Below are 20,701 nucleotides of genomic sequence, written 5' to 3' on the forward strand. Positions count from 1 at the left end.
CACAGGTTGATGAAGCATCCCTTTGGAGCCAAGGAGAGGTTCTCCGGTGACTTTACTCGAAGTCCCTCGAGGAACTCTTAGTGAGAAAAGGGACAGACTTCAGCTTTTCCTTCTCTAGAACAATGGGGATTGACTCCTTTATTTCTTTTTCAAGACATTTTTGAAACATTTCAAAATATGATATTCACCCTCTTCACCATGGAGTTCCATGAGGGGTATTTTTTGAGATATAATTCGTACCTCCTACGATTTGCCCATTTTATTTATTTATTTTCAAAGATTTTATTTATTTATTTGACAGAGAGAGAGATCACAAGTAGGCGGGGGGTGGGGGAAGCAGGCTCCCCACTGAGCAGAGAACCCAATGCGGGGCTCAATCCCAGGACCCCGAGATCACGACCTGAGCTGAAGGCAGAGGCTTAACCCACTGAGCCACCAAGGTGCCCCCAATTTGCCCATTTTAAAGTGTACAGCTCTCTGGTAGTAATGCATTCACAGAGCTGAGCAACCTTCATCACTATTCATTCTGGAATATTTTCACCATCCCAACAAGAAACCCTGTACCCATTAGCCATCACCCCCCAAACCCCACATCCCTAACCCCAAGCTATGGCCACCATGAGTCAGCGTTCTGACTCGATGGATTTGCCCATTCTGGACATTTTATATAAATGGAATCCTACCATGCAGGGTCTTTTATGTCTGGCTTCTCTCACCTAGTACAACGCTTTTGGGGTTCATCCATGCCATAGCACGTGTCAGTGTTTCTTCATTCCCTTTTATGGTGGAATGCTGTCCCATAGTATGCGTTCTATTTTCTGTTTATTCATTCACTGGTTGGTAATTTATTGGGCTGTCTGCATGCTTTGTCACAAGTAACGCTTCTAGAAACATGGGCATCCTGTCTGTGGACGCACGTTTTCATTTCCCTCAGAGTTCCCAGTTTTGAGAGACACATACAGTCCTATAACCATCATCACAACCAAGACACAGAACAGCCCCATCACCCCCAAATCCCTTCACACTGTTGCGCAGCCAACTCCTCCCTCAGCCCCAGCCCCTGGCAACCACTGCTGTTTGTGGCCCCTAGAGTTTCGCCTTTTCCAGAACGTCACATAGATGGACTCTTACCATCTATGTGCAGCTTTGCACACAAGTGCATGGAAATATTTTTCTTGGGGAATACTCAGACGTGAGATTGCAGAGTCTACGGAAAGTAGATTGGCTCGACTATGAGAAACTGCCAAGCTTTTTTTCCAAAGTGGCTTCATTTTGCGTTCTCACCAGCGACATTGGCGAGTTCGCCAACCAAGCGTCGTTCCTTGCCAACACTTGATATTGTCGGGCTTTTCTGTTTGTTTGGTTGGTTTCTAAGCCATTGGAATAAGTGCGTATTGCTATCGCTGTGGGTTTTTTTTTTTTTTTAGATTTTATTTATTTACTTGACAGAGATCACAAGTAGGCAGAGAGGCAGAGAGAGAGAGGAGGAAGCAGGCTGCTTGCTGAGCAGAGAGCCGGACATGGGCGGATACCAGGACCCTGAGATCAGGACCTGAGCTGAAGGCAGAGGCTTAACCCACTGAGCCATCCAGGCACCCCCAGCTTCTTTCTTTAATTTGAAATGTATTGATTCTGTTCTTAAGAAGTAATGCATTCAAAAAAAAAAAAGAAGAAGAAGAAGAAGAAGAAGAAGAAGTAATGCATTCATAGTTCAAAAGTTCAAGAGGTACAAAGGGTTTGCACGAAAGATCTCTTTCCTTCTGCAATCACCAAGAGCTTCTGTGTATCCTTCCAGAATTTGTACGTGCAAACAGAAAGGTGCCTAAATACATTGTCACTTCCCCCCCGCCACGGTTCACCTGCTCTCCGCACCATTCTGTACTATGGTTTTGTTTATATTTTTTGCTTTCTTTTTCTTTGTATTTGTTTAGGAGGGAGAGGGGCAGAGGGAGAGGGGAGGAATCTTAAGCCCCCAACGTGGGGCTCGTTCTCATGTCCCCAAGATCATGACCTGAGCTAAAATCAAGAGTCAGACGCTTAACTGACTGAGCCACTCAGACGCCCCTGTTTTTCCTTGTATCTTGACATCATCCCATCTTACATCTTAGGACTGTGGACAAAGAACTTCCTTGTTCATTTGTTTGTTTGTTTACGGTTCCATAGTATTCGGTAACATTGGATGCATGGGAATTCTTGTTTAAACAGTTCCTGACTGATGAATATTGACTAAGTTTTCAGCCTTTTGCCTTTATACACAATGCACACTTTGTAGCCAATGCTGCCTTCCACGCAGATAGCGTTTGCGCAACCTACGCATTTATCTGTAGAAAAAACTCCTCGCTGCGGAATTGCCCTGGCAAAGGGTCTGTGAATGTGTGATTTTGATGGCCATCGCCAAATTTCCCTTCCCTGAGCAGCAGGTTTCGTTCAAAGCCGCTTTGAGCAGGATGGCGATGGTTTCACAGAAACCTAAATCCATTTAACGCCACTGAGCTGGACACTTTAAAAAGGGTGAAAGGCGTAAGTTTTACGTTAGGCGTATTTTACTGCACACCCGCAAAATAGAACATGTGAAGTAGTGGGGGAGTATTAAACCCATCAAGGGGGTAAGGAGAACCCCAGGGGATACAGGAAGAGCCCATGCAGGGCTCAGCCAGCCACTCGCCCTGGGCGGAAGCAGAGCGCCCAAGGAAGTCCGCTGGGGGCGCGGGGTTGCGGGGGCGGAAAGTGTCGCCGGGTGTCCAGGGCCCTGCGGGCCGCTGTCCGTCACGGAGCCAGCTGGGAAGCGAGCCCCATCCTGCCGCAGGGTTCCTCCGGCGCCCTCTACTGGCAGAGGTTACCATCGCGCTGGGCGCCGGAAACAGGCTCACGGGGTCCCGCTCCCATCTCCCGGGAAAGGGCCCCGGAGCGTGGACTGGGGGCAAGAGGCAGGGCATCAAGACCCCGCGCTGGGTTAGTGTTAGAATCCAGGGCAATGCCGGTGCGCCCGACGGGCTCAGCTGGTGAGCCGTTCGACTCTCCCCATCTCGGCGTCGTGGGTTCGAGTCCCACCTTGGTCGCAGAGACGACTTAAAAGCAGACAAGTAAAGGCGCCTGGCTGGCCCAGTCAGCTCAGCGTCCGCCTTGGGCTCAGGTCCGAATCCCGGGGTGGTAGGACGGAGGCCGCCATCAGCTTCCAGCTCGGCAGGGTGCCCGTTTCTCCCTTTGCCTCCGTCTGCTGCTCCCCTTGCTTGTGCTCTTTCTGTCAAATAAATAAAATCTTAAACGAAACAACAACGAAAACAGAGATCCAGGGCAATCTAATACTAATAATAGGTGGCTGTTAATATTATATTATTATTATTATTATTTCTCATCTGACTTGCCGATAGTCTCCTGGAATCCGGACAAGAGAAGCAGGTCATTGACGAGCTCCCTTCCTGCCACGTAACATTTGTGGGTCCCCCCAGAAATCAAGGGGTTACTCCCGAGAAGGGGTAGTGAAAGCCGCTGAGATTTTAATTTAAGCCCAGACGCCTGGATTGATTGAATTGCGGCTCCCCCTATGTGCTAGCGGAATGCTTCTGCCTCACACATAAGCCTCAGAGTCCCAGCCTCGGAACCTACTAGAAGCTTATTTGTCATTCCTTTAAACTCCGCGTGGAGCAGAATGCGTGGAGGGAAGTGGGGGGAAATCCACGCAGCCTCGGCATTCTGGCTCTTTCCATCTCATGGCTGTGCCATCCCCGGGAGCCCCAGTTCCCAGGGGCGTCCCCGCAACCAGCCGGCAGGGAGGGAAGGGGGAGGGGCCGTGTAGGAGGTGTTTATGGGCCAGGCCTGGAAAAGGCTGCTTGTCACTGCCACCTGCACTCACTTGGCCAGAACTCGGTCACATGGCCCCACATGCAGCTGCAGGGGAGGCGAGGGGACTGTGGTCCCGTCCTAGTCCTGGTGGGGAGATGAAATGGGGCTGGGTGGACAGTGAGCCAGTCTTTGCCGTGCGCGCCGCTTCCTGGCTTCGCCACCTTGGCCGCCAGCGACTTGGTTTCTTTGAGCCTTGAGGTCCTGCTCTGAAAATCATAAGCAACAGCCCCAGCTTCTCCGCTGGCTGGCCAGGAGGCATCTGAGAAATCCGATTCTGTTTCTCTCTGCCTTCCCCTCCCCCCCACCAGCCCCCGCCACCCCGTCTTTGATTAATTTGCCCGATATCCCTGACAGGCACCAATTGGATGATTGAGATTCTCAGCTTAATCCTGAAGGACGGGGACCCATCCTGGATCCGCTCGGTGCCCATCTGGAAGCGGGCACCCTGGTGTGAGACCGTCATGGGGGCCTTCAGCCTCTCCGACCAGCCCAGCCCCCGCCTCATGAGTTCCCACCTCCCCATCCAACTCTTCACCAAAGCCTTCTTCAACTCCAAGGCCAAGGTGTGGGAGCCAGGGGAGGGTGGCTGTTGGGGTGGGGGAGAGCCTAACTCATGGATTCAGCACGTGTTTGTTGAACACCTTCTAGGTACCTGGCTGTGATCTAGAACCGTGGTCAATAAGCACACAGCCACATAAGCCCGCATTCTAAGGAGTAATGGGCAGAGAATAGATAAAGAAGCTCTTTAATGCACCGAGGTGATAAACCCACATCAGAACGGAGCAGGGTGTGGGGGCGTCTGGGGGAAGAGCATTCCAGGCACAGGGGAGAGCAAGTGCAAAGGCCCCGGGGCCGGTGTGGCATGCCTGAGGCTCCAAGGAAGCCTGTGTGGCCAGAACCAACTAAATGAGGGGGAAAGGAGTAGAGATGAGGTCAGGGAGGTTACAGGGTCCCAACTGTGCAGGGCTGTGTGAGCTGTGGTGGCAACTTCGTTTGTCCTCTGAGGGACAAGAACCAGGGAAGGGTTCTGAGCCGCAGAAAGGGAGCCAACTTGGGTTTTCGCAGGCGCCCTCTGGAGGCAAGGTGGAGAACAGACCGTGGGGGCGACTGCAGGGAGTCCAGGTGGGGGGCCTTGGTGACCCAGACCAGGGTGGTGGCCAAGGAGGTGAAGGAAGCGGGCTGGGTTTGGGGTGTATTTTGGAGGTGGAACCAGGAGTCGGATTTGCTGACAGATGGGGTGTGGGTGTCAGGCAGATGAGTCAAGGGTGACTCCGTGGTGTTTGGCTTAAGCAGCTGGGAGGGTGAGGCTGCTGTCACCTGGGATGGGGGGCGGCAGGAGTGGAGGCTCAGGGGAAGGTGGGAGCTCTGTCGTCGGCCCTAGGCGGCCGGGTGAGGGTTGCCAGTGGGCAGGGAGATAACTGAATCAGGATGTGATAGGACAGATCTGGGCTGGACACACGTATCTGTAATTTGCTGGTCCACACAGAGATGATGGAGTAATTAAACCCAGGAGACTGGTGGGATTACCAAGGAAGTGAGTGCCTGACCGTAGTCTCGGGGAAGGAGACAGTTGCCAGGGAAGGACATATCCGATGGGGCTGGAAGGGGCTTGGTTGCGGCATATGGAGCAGGTAAACAGAGTGGAGCCAGGTGATGGGGGCCTTGAATGCCAGGCTCAGGGGCTGGGACTCTTCCCTGGGGTGCTGGAGAGTTGAGGAGGGCAGGGTCAGCTCTGGGTGTAGAAAGACCCTCTGGGGCCATGTGGAGGCTGGGAGGCTGGGGAAGAGGCTGAGGTGTGGGACCAGGCAGGAATGGACGAGCTAGGGCCTTGGCTATGGGAATAGGAAGGAGGGTCAACACCTCTCACCCTGATCTCCCCCATCCTGAGCGCAATGGCTTCCTCCTCCGGTCTTGATTCCCTGAAGCCAAACTGTCACTCTGCCTGGTCCAGGAAAGGTCCTTCTCTCCTCCTGGAATGTGGTTGCTGGGAACTCTCCCCATCCTCTGGGATGGGGCAAACTGATCTAAGCTTAGCCTGACAGTCCCCTGAGAAATCTACCCCGAGTCGTTCCTGCTGTAGGATAAGAAGAGAGAAGGCTTGGGGACATGCGATCTTTGGGGCTGGGGTCCTGTCTGTGTCTGACAGCTTCTCGCCTCTCCCCAACATCCACACCCAGGTGATCTACATGGGCCGGAACCCCCGGGACGTGGTGGTCTCGCTCTATCATTACTCCAAGATCGCTGGGCAATTGAAGGACCCCGGCACGCCGGACCAGTTCCTGCAGAATTTTCTCAAAGGCGAAGGTGAGGACTGGGGCAAAGTGAGGTGAGGGGGTGCCCCTCAGTCACCCGCACAGGAAGGGGGCAGGAGAGGGGTATGAAGGAGAGGGAGGCAGAGATCCCAGGCAAACGGCAAAGGAGACAGGGGAACAGAGAGAAGGAAATAGACACATAGATACAGAGAGGCGAGAAACAGAGACAGAGAGACAGAGATGCAGAAAAGGGACAGAAACAGAGAGATGGGGAGACAGGGGTTTTCAGGGGGCCAGGTGTGGGGGGTTTGGGGAGGCATCGAGCTCTGAGGGGCCAGGCCCGAGGCCACATGGGACCAGTGAGGCATACCCCCTGCCCCAGCCCCAAGCCCTGGCAGGTGTGGTCTGGCTGTCCGGCCCTGATCCACCCATCCCTCCGCCCGCAGTGCAGTTTGGCTCCTGGTTCGACCATATTAAGGGCTGGATTCGGATGCAGGGCAAAGAGAACTTCCTGTTCATCACCTATGAGGAGCTGCAGCAGGTGAGCCCCCCCCCGCGTCCCACCCCAGCCCAGCGCCCCCCACTCCTCCCCTCCTCATGCCCACTTCCCTTCCCTTTCCTTTCGGCAAGGCCTACCCTTCCATGCAACGCACCAGGTACCGGGGGCGCAATGGTGAACGGAGCAGGGTCCTGAGCCCCTGAGCCGCAGAGGGGGATGGATAAATAAGATAAATGGTAGCCGGAGAGCAGAGCGAAGGAGCAAAGGCAAGCCCAAAATGAGCAGGGGATAAGGAATGTGTGGGGGCGCAATTTTAAATACAGTGGCCAGGGAGGCCTGTGCTGGCGAGGGGGAGGGTGTGGGGGGGGTGGAGGGAAATGACACTTAAGCAAAGATCTGAAGGAGAAGCAGCAGCCCCCCTGGAGCTATCTGGGGGGAAAGTGTCTCAGGCAGAGGGAACCAAACACAAGTGCAAAGGCCCTGAGGTGAGAGCGTGCTTGATGTGTTCCTAGCGGAGCAAAGAAGCCCATGTGGCCAGAGCTGAGTTGGGATGGGGGGTGGGAAATGTGGGCAGAGTGGGGACAGGAAGCCCAGGGAGACCTTGGCTTGTGTCTGAGTAGGTGGAAGCCAGCGGTGGGCCCTGAGCAGGGGAGGTGATAGGACAGATGAGGCCATGCAGAACTGGGGCATGTGGGAAGTGAGCTTCGGGGATGGTTGTGACCTGAAGGGCAGAGGGGACTGGTGGAAGGAAACAGCCTTTGGAATTAGATGGGAATCCTGTCTGGACTCCATCAAACACCCCTGGAGCAGGCATATGGGAGAGGAAAATGCCCTCTGGCTGGAGCAATCACGGAGAGCTTCCTGGAAGAAGGTGCCATGCAGAATGCCCACTGCTTTGCTGGGCTGCAAGGAGGATGCTGGGCTTCTAGAGGAATAATCCACAGTGAACACAGCCAACCATTCTAGATTTTTCTTCTTCTTCTTTTTTTAAGATTTTATTTATTTGAGACAGAGCAAGCATGAGCGGGGGGAAGGGGCAGAAGGAGAAGCAGACTATCCACTGAGCAGTTAGCCCGATGCGGGGCTCGATCCCAGGACCCTGGGATCATGACCTGAGCTGAAGGCAGACACTTAATGATGGGGCCCCAGGCACCCCATTCTAGAGTCTTAACAAAGATGCTCCCAGAGTCTGGGTACCTGAGCAGCTCCTGTTATATGCCCCCTCACTAAACTCCCCAGACAGATTCCCTTCATGCATGCACATTTCAGGTGTATGTTGTATTCTTTCTGTCAGTACTTTTTGGAGTGGGGAAACACCTGAATTTTTTATGTCCAATAAAGCAGTTAAAATCCCCTAAAATGTTGGGGAGCCTGGGTGGCTCAGTTAGTTGGGCATCCAACTCTTGATCTCAGCTCGGGTCTTCATCTCAGGGTCATGAATTCGAGCCCTGCACTGGGCTCCACGCTGGGCATGGAGCGTACTTAAAAAAAAAAAAAAAAAAAAACTTAAATCTCTCAGAGCCTTAGACATCTCATCCTTAAAATGGGTGGGAAAGGGGGCGCCTGGGGGCCTCAGTCTGTTGGGCGTCTGCCTTCGGCTCAGGTCATGATGGAGCCCCGCCTTGGGCTCCCTGCCCTGCGGAGGGTCTGCTTCTCCTTCTCCTTCTGCCCCTCCCCCCTGCTCATTCCCTCTCTCTCTCTCTCTCTCTCTCAAATAAATAAATAAAAATCTTTTTTAAAAAATGGTGGGAAGGGGCGCCTGGGTGGCTCAGGGGCCTAAGCGTCTGCCTTCGGCTCAGGTCAGGATCTCAGGGTCTTGGGATCGAGCCCCACATTGGGCTCTCTGCTCAGCAGGGTGCCTGCTTCTCCCTGTCCTTCCTGCTTGTGCTCTCTGTCACTATCTCTGTGTCTCTCTCTCAAATAAGTAAATAAAATCTTTTTAAAAAATGGTGGGAAAATGCAGGCTCTCGGGGTTGCTGTGAGAACCACAGCGGTGGGCACTGGCGTATTATTACTGTATAACAAGGTACCGCACGGTGTGAATATAGTTTGCAAAGTAAAAGGGCTTAGGTTCTGCACAAGAGCAAGGGTAGCGGCCAGTGTCCACTGAAGGTGACCGAGGCCACGGGTCAGATACCACGTGTGGTTTTATCACATTTAATCCTCGCCAAGTATGGGCAGGTGAGTTATCTATTAGAGCAAACCACATAAAGTTGCCAATATTTGGCCACATTTTATATGGTTTCCCCCCAATATTATTAATACCCCTGTTTTATAGAGGAGGAGCCTGGGGGTTTGGAAACTAGAGAGAGTTGACAACGTACCTGAGTTTTTTTTTCCCCCACCCTGGTAAATCTCTTGATGTTGGAAGATCCAGAGAAGATTTCGGCATTACCAACCCCGCCCCCCCACAACCACTTTTTTTTTTTTCATCTAACTTTATTCTCCAAACCAAAAACTGGGCCATGCCGCCTGACAGAGCTTCTGGGCTGTGCCCCTGGGTGTGAGGAACTGCCAACATGTTCGAATTTCTGGGACACGCCAGTGGTTCAAGACAAGAAAGGGATGGAGGGTTATGAAACTAGGAATGACCTGGAAAATCAGAGCCATGGGGCTGGTGGAGCTGACCAGAAGGCTGGCTGCATTTCAGGGAAGGCAACAAGATAGAGAGGGGCAGGGAGGCGGCAGCTTTGGGCCCTTAAATTTGAGCTCCTCCCTAGCTGTGTGACCTTGGACAAGTGTCTTCCCCTCTCTGAGCCTCCATTTACCGATTGGAGTAAGGACAGCTCTCTGCAGGGCTATTGGCACACTTGGCACAAATATACACGAGATGCTTGGACTAGAGCTTGGTACACAGGAGATGTTCAGTCCCCAGTGACTTGTGCTGTCATTGTCAGGAGGGCATGGATATTTGAGCCGGGTCTGGGTGGGGAGGTTTGCAGGGTGGAGGAGGGTGGCACGGGGCATTCTTGGGAGCGCCATGCCGAGGCTGCAGGGAGGAAAGTGCAGGGAATGGTAAGGTCTGGAAAGAGAGGATGGGGGAGGACAGACCACTTCTGTCCTTGAAAGTCAGGCCTGGGGGGCTGGGCACTAGGGAGCCATAAGAGGGCTGGGAGCAGGGAGGAGTAGGGTCAGCTCTGGGTGTGGCGGCCTGGAGGCAGGGAGGCCAGGGAGGAGGCTTGGGCAAGGAGTCCATAGGGAGAGGACCAGACCTGACCAGAGCTAGGGTTGAGAGCCCAGAGGAGGAGAGGAGCAGAGACAGACTGCCAGGGGTGTGGGGCAGGGGAGACAGAGGGATGGGAGGCTGGCCTGGGACTGGCTCAAGGAGGCCACTGTTCCAGAATGGGGACCTGGCAGGGAGTGCAAATTTGGGGTACAGACAGGCTGGCTCTCACTTCTAACCAAAGTGAAGGTGATTTGGCCTAAGGTGTCCGACTGACCTCTGCACCCTGCTGTGACCTCCATCCCACCCCCCCCGCCCCTTCCCTCCCGCCCACAGAACCCTCCAAAACCCCAAACTGTGAAAATTCTCAGAAGCCAGAGCCCAGTCCCTCAGCTTGGAGATGGGGAAACTGAGGCAAAGCATCAGAGTCACACAGACAGCTCTGGGTTGAGACTCAGATGCCCAGATTCAGAGTCTGATTGGTGCCCTTCCTTGCCTGGGGTCCCACCTCCCTCCACCCGACCCACCCGACCCCTCTCCCCTACCTGCAGGATCTCCACGGCTCCGTGCAGCGCATCTGCCAGTTCCTGGGGCGGCCGCTGGGTGAGGAGGCGCTGGGCTCCGTGGTGGCGCACTCAGCTTTCGGAGCGATGAAGGCCAATGCCATGTCCAACTTCACGCTTCTGCCCCCCAGCCTGCTGGACCAGCGCCACGGTGCCTTCCTCCGGAAAGGTGCGGGGTGGGGTGGTGGTTCTGGGGTGCCACTGCCTGGCTGTGTGGCCTGGGTGAGTCACGTAACCTCTCTGGGCCTCAGTTTTCCCCGCTGAAACTTGGGGTTGCTCCAAACAGAATGACCTTCACAGCATCACTGTGGATGCAGGATTGACCACCGCCGCCCCCCCCCCCAGGGCTTAGCCTGGCGCCGGGCACACTCACACTCTTTGAGGCTATCCAGAGTCTTCGTGAGGACTGACTCGGAGCCTCTCACCTGGAGGCTAAGTGGGGGCTACCTAGATGACCCAGGATCCTCCCCCTACCTCCAGGTCTTTAACAATGACACCTGCAAACTTCCTTTTGCCATGCAAGGTCACATAGGCACGGGTTCCAAAGACTAGGACAGGTCGACATCTGGGGGGGGTGATTATTCAGCCTCCACAGTGAGCCTCCCCAGACCTCACGAGGGGCCTCGTGTAGCATGTGGGGTGTACACTTTCTAAGATTCAAAATACCACGATCTGAGTGACATTGGCCCCGGGATTCCAGGTTAAAGCCCCATGACAAAGTGAGAAACGTGAGGGTTGGAGGGATCCCCGCACCTGTCTGGGCACACGGAAGGGGCAGAGTTCCCACCCCTTGCCTGCTCGGCTGTTGCGAGTGTTAAGGAGTGAACCCCATGAACCCAGGGCAGCCCTTCCGCCGGTCCCCTGGCACCGAGTGTGGGAAAGCTTTCATTCCCACTGTCAGAGCCACAATGGAGGTAGCGTAGGGGTTGCAGGAACCCTGGGGTGACAAAGCTCTGTTCTAGACAGGGAGGTGAGGAACGGGTCATAGTGACACCGGGGTAGGAATGCTGCGTGGGGAGGCAGATGGATGTTCTGGGCAGAGCTTTAAGGGGTCAGGGGAAAACCAGGAAGGCAACAGGTCTACCGGAGGGACAAGTAGGATGTGAGGAGCTGAGGGAGGGAGGGCGCAAGAAGGGTGCCCAGGGGTCTGGCCAGGTGACTGGGGACAGAGGTGGTCTCGTAGGAGGTAAAGGGGCAACGTGGAGATGAAGGGGGTGGGGAGATGCTTCTAGCAAAGGGCCGGAGGTGGGGAAGGGGGTGCTGGCATGTCGGGGGCGGGGAAGGTTCCCACGTTCCTCACCTCGCCCTCCCTCCCTCCCACCCACCCTCCAGGGGTGTGCGGCGACTGGAAAAACCACTTCACGGTGGCGCAGAGCGAAGCCTTCGACCGTGTCTACCGCGAGCAGATGCGGGGACTGCCCACCTTCCCCTGGGACGTGCCCGATGACGCCAGTCCGGACCCTGATCCCAGCCCCAGCCCCCCCGAAGCCTCCGAGCCCCCCAACCCGTGACTCTGAGAATAAACGCGGCGCTCCTGCCCCCGGCTCTCGCTGCGCTCTGGAGGTGACTTGCCGCGGCCGGCCGGCAGGGGGCGCGCGAGGGAGGCGGCGGCTGGGGGTGGGGACGCGCCCCGCAGCTAGGGAGGATGAGGTCTTCTCCCCCACCCTGCACGCCGGTGGGGTCGGTGACTCGGAAGCCCCTGCCGGAGGCGAAGGTGCTGCGGGGAGGCAAGCGCTGGGCACCTGCCTCCCCCAGGGCCGGGGCGCTGCGGCGGGGACGCCTGGGGGTTGTGAGGGAGCAGGGGGCCAGCACCGCGTTCCTGGGTCTTCTGCTAGGCCGTGCAAATGCAGGATTCTGCCATCAACCAGCTTTATTCTGAGCAGAGGGAAAGGGAGTCCCCAGCAACTCAGTCCTTAGCACCGGCAAAACAGTCCCAGGGCCCCTGGCCCTGATCCATCCCCCCGCCCCCTCCAGCAGCTGTGTCCCCACCAATTTCTAGGCCGTCATTATTCAGCCCCGCTCCCTGGGTTAGATTCTGTCCTCTCCCCTGCCAAGCAGTTTACCCAGAGCTCCTGAGCACGGTTTGTGCCGGAAGTTCCCCCACTTTGTCCCAGCGGCTCCCCACCTTCACCCCACACAATTCACAGCAGGGGTTGGGTCGCCGGGGGGGGGGGTCACTCAGCCAGGCCCCTCCACACGGAAGTTCTGGCAGGGCCAAAGGGGGACATGCACTGTTCTAGGATCTTAGCTCCTCAAGACTTGCTGCCCATTTCCTAAACTGTGACACTGGCCTCTAGGGTGAGCACTGGGCTTGCCCAGGTTCTAGAACAAAGAGAAAAAAAAAACCCTTCTGCTGCTTTCCGGACAGACACCCACGCCAGAAGCCTTGTCCCAGGCACCACCCGGAGGCAGGGGGCTTGGAGCTGCTGGTCAGGCCGGCCCCGTGCGGCTTTGGCTCTGTCATAGTTGTTGCCCCCTGAGTCCTGCCTGGGCAGCCCGATCTGGCTGCTGGCCGCCTCGGGGTTCCAGGAGTTTGGAGGCAGTCTCCGCACCAAACCTCCTTCGGGTCGGCGACAGATAGCGGAGGCGGAGTGCAGAATGGAGGGGCAGGGTGCCGCCCCAGGGCTGGGACCGGCTCAGAGGACGGGGCTCTGTCTCACCCCTGGGGGCCCCTCCAGTGCCCCGCTGCCTCATCAGGGCCTTGGCTGGGGTGTCCTTGGAGCCCCAGGACTTCTTGAACTGTGGAGGGAAAGAGAGGGAGGTGAGAGAAGGCTCCAGGGACTGAGTCCGTGTGTGTGTGTGTGTGTGTGTGTGTGTGTGTGTGTGTGTGTGTCTTTCTCTCTCTCTCTCTCTCTCAGGGCAGGTGAGAAGGAGGGGAAGGCAAGTGAGCCAGGAGGCCAGGAGCCCCCAGACCCTCAGAGGGCCAGCTGCTGTGTTCCCCCTGCAGCTTCAGGGTGGGGAGGAACCGGAAGCTGCCAGCAGCTGCCCTGGGGGGAACAAATATTTGCCAAGGGAGGTGATGGTGGGTGAGGGCGCCTCAAGACCGGGTGGCAGCAAGGACCTTGCCCCGGCCCTGCCCATCCCCCTCCTCCCCTGGGCTGGAACAGAGGGAGGCGATTCCCAGGACATTTCTCCCTCACCCTTGGAAAATGTCCCCGCTAGTTCCCATTCCCACGTAGCAGATGGGGAAACTGAGTCCGAGAGGGGCACAGCTCCCAGAGCAACGGGACCACAGGTCTGCCGGCATCCAGGTCGAGGACGCTTGCTTGTCCCTCATCGCTCTGTTCTGACCTTCTCGACAGCCCACTGCACAGCCAAGGCCACCGAGGCTCCTCCCAGGGTCCCGGAGAATTAAGGCAGGCTCGGTGGGAAGCTAGCGTCTCACCAGCTGAGAGGAGGGGCTCAGGGACCTGTCACCACATGCCCTCCCCGACACCCTGATGACACTTGAATCTGGGAAGCCAGGGTTTAAAAGCATTTAACAGCTGCCCCGGGAAGGTCACAAGGGCCAAATCTCTCCCTTGTGCCTCAGTTTCCTAATCTGTGAAACGGGTGGGCGGAGAGCCACAAGAATATCCACCTCAGAGGGTCGTGGCAAAGATCCAATTCAGCCAACCCTGTGGCATGTGGCACGGTGCCCACGATAGATGATCACTTTGACCTTGGCCAAGTTACTTGACCCTTCTGAGCCTCAGCTTTCCCATCTGTAACCAGGAGCATGAGAAGGGAATTACCTCACTGACCTGGGAAGAGGACCTCGTGAAAGAAATAAATAAATTCCACCGTGGGGATGTATCATAATGCTTAGTGTTCTCATTAGTTCGTCCTCCCCTCACTGACTCCTCCTTCCCACCAAACCGTGACTGGGGACAGTGGCTGCGCCCATTTGCCAGATGAGAACACAGAGGGTTCCGAGAAGGCAGATCTCTGCTCAGCTCTCCCCATTTAGTGGGTCATGCCAGGATTTGCACCCAGAGTGCCTCTCTCGGGGTCCCTTCCCGAAACCACCCAGCGCTCCCCTGCCCGGCGCACAGTAGGGCTATAGGGAATGGTCGCTGGGATCGGGAACTCGGGTGGGCGTTGCGCTCCCCCACCCGCAGCCCCGGCGTGGGGCCCAGCACATAGTAGACCCTCAGCTGCCCCATCCTCTTCCTCTTGTTTATCAGAGGCCCACCACCAGCTCTCACCTCGCTGTCCCCGTCGCTGGAGCCGGACAGCTGGGACAGGCGGCTCAGGTCCCACAGGGAACGGCTGGGCCGGGCCGGGGGGCCGCTGGGGGTCCGGGCGCGCTGGACGCTCCTCAGGACGTCGCTCAGTGCCGGCCCTGGGGCGGCCGGGGTCTCCTGCCTGTCCCCCTCAAACACCCGGCAGGCGGCCAAGCATTGGGCCAGCGGACCGTCGGGTGGCGGTGGTGACATGGGGGCCACAGAGCGGCGGCGGGCTACGCGGTGGGGGTTGTGAGCCAGCTGCAGCCCCCCCACGGTGCTGATGAAGGGGCGCTGGGTGGGCGCGGCCGGGAGCGGCCAGGAGGCCGCGTACAGTGTCCGGAACTCTCGGCTGAAGGCGTCAGCAATCTCGCCGGTCAGCAGGGTCACCAGGCCACGGTGCAGACGAGAGTCACTCCACGTGAAGCTGGGGGGCACGCAGTGAGGGGTCAGGATCTCTGGGTCACCTCCGGGGGGCCTGACCTCGACCCCATTACTGGTCCCCACCCAGTCCCAGGGCAGGCTGTGTGACCTTGGGCATGTGCTGCAACCTCTCTGGCTTCCACATCCCCCTCTGTAGAATGAGAACCCCCCAGGTACAAACCCAGAGGACTGATGTGACAGCAAGGGTTAAGATACCTTAATGATCATCTGGAAGCCAGCCTGAGCTTAAACTGGGACGCTGCCCCATCCCCAGCAAAGGAGGCCATCAGTGCCTCAGTTTCCCTCTCTGAGAAGAGGTGGGATTAGTCTTCTGACTAAATGGCCGCGAGGCCCGTCTTCAGACTTTGCTGCTTCTTACATAATGACGGCCATCTATCAAACACCTGCCATGAGGCAGGCTCCAGGGGTGCGGGCTCCGTGCCTCAGTTTGCATCTGGGATACGGAGCGAAGATGTAGGAAGATTGGAAAGAGAGAGCAAGGGGTTGAGCTGCCTGTATGGCGCCCAGCCCGCACCCAGCTGGCTATGGTGGGCGGGTCCCCTACTGTCCCTGAGGTCACGGTGCTGGTATTTAAAGCACCTGGCTTTAAGGTCTGGGCACACAGCAGGTGCCTTTGGGAATTAAATGCACCTGGGCTCTAATCCTGCCTCCGGGGACCTTGGCCACATTCCCTTCATTTCCCAAGCTTTGGTTTGCCCATCGGAAAAACGGGCTCACCGCGGGTCGTGTGACCCAGCGGGCCCGGTGCCCGGAGAAAGGATGTGTCAGCCACTGGGATGGCGAGGGTTGGTCCAAGCGTCCTTACCTTGGCGGAGTGGCCGTGTCCTCGCTCCCTGGCAGGTTGGCAGGCCCGTCTGCCTGCAGATTGTGACACCCCTCCCCCCACCTGTGACCTCACCCCTGGAGGGGCCAGTGGGAGCCTGGAGGGGTCTGTGAGGTCACCCCATTCCGCTCCACAAAGAGTGCTGTCAGGTAGCGGCTGCTGGCTTGTCTCTGTCCCGGGGAAGCTTCTGAGACCCAAGGACTCGTGAGCCGCGGTCACGACGGAGCCCCTGAGAGGGACACGGAGCGCTGGGAAACGAGGACCCTCCGTGCGCTGACCCTGGGAGGCCCAGGCCAGGGGCAAAATTCTCGCGGGCCTCAGGAGCGTCATCCAGCAATTCCGGGAGGCCCAGGAAGCCCACGGCCTGGCTTGGGCACCGTCACCGCCGCCAGGCCACCATGGTCCTCGGCTGGCTGCTGCTTCTGGTAATGGCTCTGCCCCCGGGCACCACAGGCGCCAAGGACTGTGTGTTCTGTGAGCTGACTGACTCCAAGCAGTGTCCCGGCATCCACATGCGCTGTGGCGACGATGAGGACTGCTTCACGGGCATGGGGGTGGCCCCGGGCCTCGGCCCTATCATCAACAAAGGCTGCATACCGTCCACGTCCTGCGGCCACGAGGAGCCGGTCACCTACATGGGCGTCACCTACACGCTCACCTCCACCTGCTGCTACGGCCACATGTGTAACAGGGCCCCCAATCCCACAGGCGGCCTGACGGAAGGGGTCGCCGCCGGCCTGGCGCTGGGCGTGCTGCTGCTGCTCCCACATTTGCTTTGACCAACCCGAAGGGCAGGGCCTGGGACTGGTCTCCCGGCTCCGCTGCTCCCCGAGCCCCCCGCCTCCACCCCTTCCCCCCCATTAAATGGCCAGAGGCCCTGGACAACCTCGTGTGGCCCCGGCTTCATCCATTACCAGGGCTGTCCACCCGGAGCCCGGGGCGAAGCATCCTCAGGCCACCGAGCACGGCCCGGAGGGTTTGGCTGGACCCCTCTACTGTATTTCATGGGTTCTAAGACGCATAGCTTTTCCCATGTCGATCGGGATGCTTCTTTTTGTCGGGGGCACCTTAGAGTCAATGAAATATGGTTCAAATGAACAACGACAATAAACAACCGCTAACGTTCACGGAGCGCTGCTTCTGTTACGTCCCAGGGCACCTTGGTCTCACTTGAACCCCCGGACAAAGCCGGGAGGGAAGGCAGATGCTTTCCAAGACGGCCCCGGTCTCCAGGGTAGTGGTTCCCCCGAGGGTGGTCCCCGGAGCGGCCGCACCAGGGTTGGGCAGGGAGCTCGCGGGAAATGCCCATTCCCAGGGGGTGGGGCTGCAAAGGCGCCCCAGATCTGTGTTTTTAGGGAGTCCTCCGGGTGATCCCGACACAGGCAGGCCCAAGATTGAAAACCGCCAGTGGAGAGCGCTGGTCATCCGCTGGGCACATCAGCACCCCCCCGCAGGGGACAGCTGGCAATGTCTGGAGACACTTTTGGTGGTCTTAATAGGGGAGGGGGGGTGCTCCTGACATCTACAGGGTGGAGGCCGGAAATTCAGTGCAGCCCCCCACGATGCCCAAGGAAGTACCCCCAACATAGAATTATCTGGCCCCAAATGTGAGGAAACCCTGTTCTAGAGGGACTAACCGTACCATCCTGATCTGTAGAAGGGGAAGGGAGGCACAGAGAGGTGAGGTCAGTTGCCCAAAATCACACAGCCAGGAGCTGGCAGAGCCCCAGTTTGAAGCCAGGCCACCCGACCTGAGGGTCCGCGCACCCCGTTCCCTGCCACACGACCACCCTATGAGGCAGGTGCTGTTATTAATTCACACTTTCCAGATGGGGAAACAGGTACAGAGCAGGGGGAGGCACCGGGCCTGTGTGTCCCAGAACTAAGAAGGCAAGGAGCCGGGAGCTAGACCCCAAACACAGGGGAAGGGGGACGTGAGCCCGGATGAGGGTCGGGTCTCTTGCTTACTAATTCTTATTTTTGTTACAGATGCTTAGAGAGATGGAGTTACCTCAAGGCAGAGCTAGGACTCCCCTCCAGGTTGTCCTGGTTTTGAAACCCACACACAAACTATGGGCCCTGTTTTCCAGATGAGGAGACACAGTGTCGAAGAGATGACCCTCCCCCCCGGCTTCTCCCCAGCCCCGGCCCGGTCACTAAGCTGGCCAGCAGGAGGAGCCACTACCAAACCCCCATCCCCCGCTACCCCGGGCAGGTCTGGCTCGACCCCAAGTGGGTTCTGCCCCTTGGTACGCCCATCCTCTACCAGTGAGGGTGCTTAGACCCATTTCACAGACCAGGAAAGTGAGGCTGGTGGAAAGGGGCGCCAACTACTCTCTGAGAGTTGGGGACAGGACATCGGGTGGTGGTTGTGGTGGTGGAGGGGGCAGCCGCACCTGTAGGATCCGGAGATGACCCTGTGGCCGTCCAGCAGCACAAACTTCTCCCGCACATCGCCGCTCACCTGCCGTCGCCAGCGGCTCTGGAAACTGCAGCCCCGCGCGACACGGATATCTAGGTTCTGGAGTGGAGGGGGTACACCCTCACTCAGGCCAAGCCCGCACACCCCCACTCACTGCCTAGGGCTCAGGGCAGGGGGGGGATCCCTCCAGACTGGCTAGGACCTGGGTGGCCCATGGCTCTGTAGAAAAGTCTGTCCCAGCTTTTCCAGAGCTACCAATATTGGGCTTCAGGGATCTCTTGGAGATACCCCTAACTCAGAGGGACCCCATGGGAAGACCCACCTCTAATTCCCCCAGTGCCATGGGTGGGCATCGGAACTCTCAGCGGGCATCCACCTCGATGAGCTAGGACACCGTGGAAGGGTCTGCCCCCCCGTCCTGGCCCTAACGCCAGGAGAATGGGGATTCGGGTCCCTCCCGCCAGGCTCCTACCTCGGTGCCCCAGGGGTTCACCCCCAGCTGCTGGGCCAGTGTCAGGAAGGCAGGCAGCCGCTGGCGGTCCAGAAGCAGGTAGACAGGCACCCAGCGACGTGTGGCGGCATCTACCAGGTCCAGAAGCAGGTCTGGGTCAGTGAAGATGTCCATGACCACGGCCACTAGCTGGAGAGTGGGGAGAGGGGCTGTGGATGGAGCCTGGTGCTCCAGGGATATTCAGGGGATAGGGGGGCACCCTGGGGGCTGAGGCGTTCTGGGCATGGGAGTTTAAAGGCCCGGCCTCAACAAGACGTTCAGGGGGGCTGTGGGAGAGACCCCCCACTGTGCACACAGCACCCACATGGGAATGAGGAAAAGACCTCCTTCCCAGAGACCAAGGTCTCTACTTTTGGAAAATTCATCATAATCGTGTCTGCAGTGGCACACGGTGCCCTGTGTGCTGTGACACTGGATGGTGGCCCTGCTCCAGGGCTCAGTGGGCTGGGTCCTTGGGGGGTGCCCTGGATACCGGGAGTGGGGAGGAGGGATGATCTGCTTGGCCACCCAGGGGATCTCTGGGGACCAGGGCAGGGGGTGCCGAGGGCCTGGATCTTGAAGGCAGAAACATGTAGCAGAGATCACTCCTGACCCATGGGCGCCAGACAGCCTTGGTTCAAATCCCCACTCGGCCACTTACCGGTGAGAGACTTAACCTCCTGTGCCTCAGTTTCCCCATCTCTTCTCACTTGGGGTAATAAGTCCCAACCTCCCAGGCCCCTCCTGGTGATTATAAATGTTAACCCACGTAAGGCACTTAGCGTGGGAGCGGGCAGGCACAACTCTGTTAGATAAAGAAGAGGCTCTCCGGGGGGCTGTAGGGGAGACATCTGGGCCCTCCGTGGGAGGAAAGATGGACCTATCCTAAGGGTGGGGTGGGGTGCAGTGGGGTCAGTGACTGAAACCAAGGGGTCATAATTAGGTCCAAGGGGCATGAATGCCCCGGGGGACCCAGGCCTTGGAGAGAGGGTAAGGAGGAGGTCTAGGGAATGTGGACACTTGGGTCCTGGGGGGTGCAAGGTGTGGACTCATGAGTCCCAGGAGGGCAAGGGTGAGACGCCCAGGGCTCGAGGGGATGCGCCACTCCCAGGTCCGGGAGCTGGCACGTGAGGACGTCTGGGTCTGGGGAGTGGACACCAGGCCCCCTGAGACCCCCACCTTGCAGGCAGCCTGGATTTCCCGGCGCACCAGCTCCTTGAGGGGCGGGTGGCCCTCTTCGGGGGGCTGAGTGTACAGCTGAGCCCGGGTGATTCCCTTCCAGGCCAGGTCCTCCGGCCAGCCCAGCCGCAGCGTGGGCGCCAGCTCCTCTGAATGTCCTGGCCAGTAAGTCAGGCTGCCCGAGTCCCCATCGGTGGCAGGGGCTCCCTCTGCTGCCCTGCCAGGCGGCTGCTTGGATGCAGTCCAGTCCTCGGCCGCCGCCACCAGGCTCTGGAGCTCTTCCCTGCTCAGGAAGGGCTGCAGCCCCTCGCGCTGCACGCAGGCCTCGAATGCCTCCACGCCCTTGCTCAGCAGAGCCTCCAGCGCCAGCCGCTGGCCCTCAGAATACAGGAAGCCGGGGCTGGCCTCGGTCAAGGGCAGTACCCCGGCCCCTGACTCCTCTCCTTCCAGCGCCGCCAACTGGGAGGCTGCCATTGGGCTGCTCGTGTGGGAGGACCGTGAGGCTGGCTGGCTGAGGGTTCGGCCGTCTCTGGGCACCGACCATCTGGGGGTCTCCTGCCAGGCAGACGTTATGTGGCCGGCTGAGGCTTCCAGGGTCTCTCCGTGAAGTCCCCTGCGTCCCCGGCTCCCCGTCCTGACAATCACACTGCCCAGGGTGTGCGCTGCTCAGATCAGACCGACTAGTCGCCTGCCTCCAGCCGCCACAGTGACAGGCTGGCCATCTGAACTTCCTACCAGCTGTCTCAGGGGGTCTAGCGGCCCCAATGGACCCGTTCGCTGGATCAGTCTCCGTCAGGCTGAAGGGCCAGCTGGCCTGA

At 58.1% G+C, this 20,701-nt stretch overlaps 3 protein-coding genes across 4 annotated transcripts in view; 2 read left to right on the top strand and 1 right to left on the bottom strand.

Moving 5' to 3' along the window:
• SULT2B1 (sulfotransferase family 2B member 1) overlaps nt 1-11,871 on the top strand; it is a 31,331-nt gene extending 19,460 nt beyond the window's left edge. For both annotated transcript variants that reach the window (XM_080828456.1, XM_080828457.1), the window contains exons 3-7: nt 4,198-4,406; nt 6,021-6,147; nt 6,542-6,636; nt 10,309-10,489; nt 11,653-11,871. In XM_080828456.1, the coding sequence (XP_080684582.1) occupies nt 4,198-4,406; nt 6,021-6,147; nt 6,542-6,636; nt 10,309-10,489; nt 11,653-11,831 (791 nt within the window). In that variant the 3' untranslated portion in view covers nt 11,832-11,871. The remainder of the gene's footprint in view (nt 1-4,197; nt 4,407-6,020; nt 6,148-6,541; nt 6,637-10,308; nt 10,490-11,652) is intronic.
• A 909-nt stretch (nt 11,872-12,780) lies between these two features.
• On the bottom strand, nt 12,781-20,357 carry FAM83E (family with sequence similarity 83 member E; the record flags this gene model as incomplete). The annotated part of the gene is made up of 5 exons (XM_080828564.1): nt 12,781-13,059; nt 14,508-14,952; nt 18,189-18,313; nt 18,687-18,854; nt 19,884-20,357. The coding sequence occupies 5 exons, from the start codon at nt 20,355-20,357 to the stop codon at nt 12,781-12,783; spliced, it is 1,491 nt and encodes a 496-aa protein (XP_080684690.1).
• SPACA4 (sperm acrosome associated 4) lies at nt 16,170-16,913 on the top strand. The gene has a single exon (XM_080827813.1). It carries the CDS (start codon nt 16,191-16,193, stop codon nt 16,569-16,571), a length of 381 nt encoding a protein of 126 aa, XP_080683939.1. The 5' UTR covers nt 16,170-16,190; the 3' UTR covers nt 16,572-16,913.
• Nucleotides 20,358-20,701: the final 344 nt, after the last annotated feature.

This window comes from Martes martes (assembly GCF_963455335.1).
Source record: "Martes martes genome assembly, chromosome: 17".
Lineage (NCBI taxonomy): Eukaryota > Metazoa > Chordata > Mammalia > Carnivora > Mustelidae > Martes > Martes martes.

Coding starts and splice junctions, on each gene's coding strand:
- SPACA4 (XM_080827813.1), top strand. CDS start 16,191: ATGGTCCTCGGCTGGCTGCTGCTTCTGGTAATGGCTCTGCCCCCGGGC.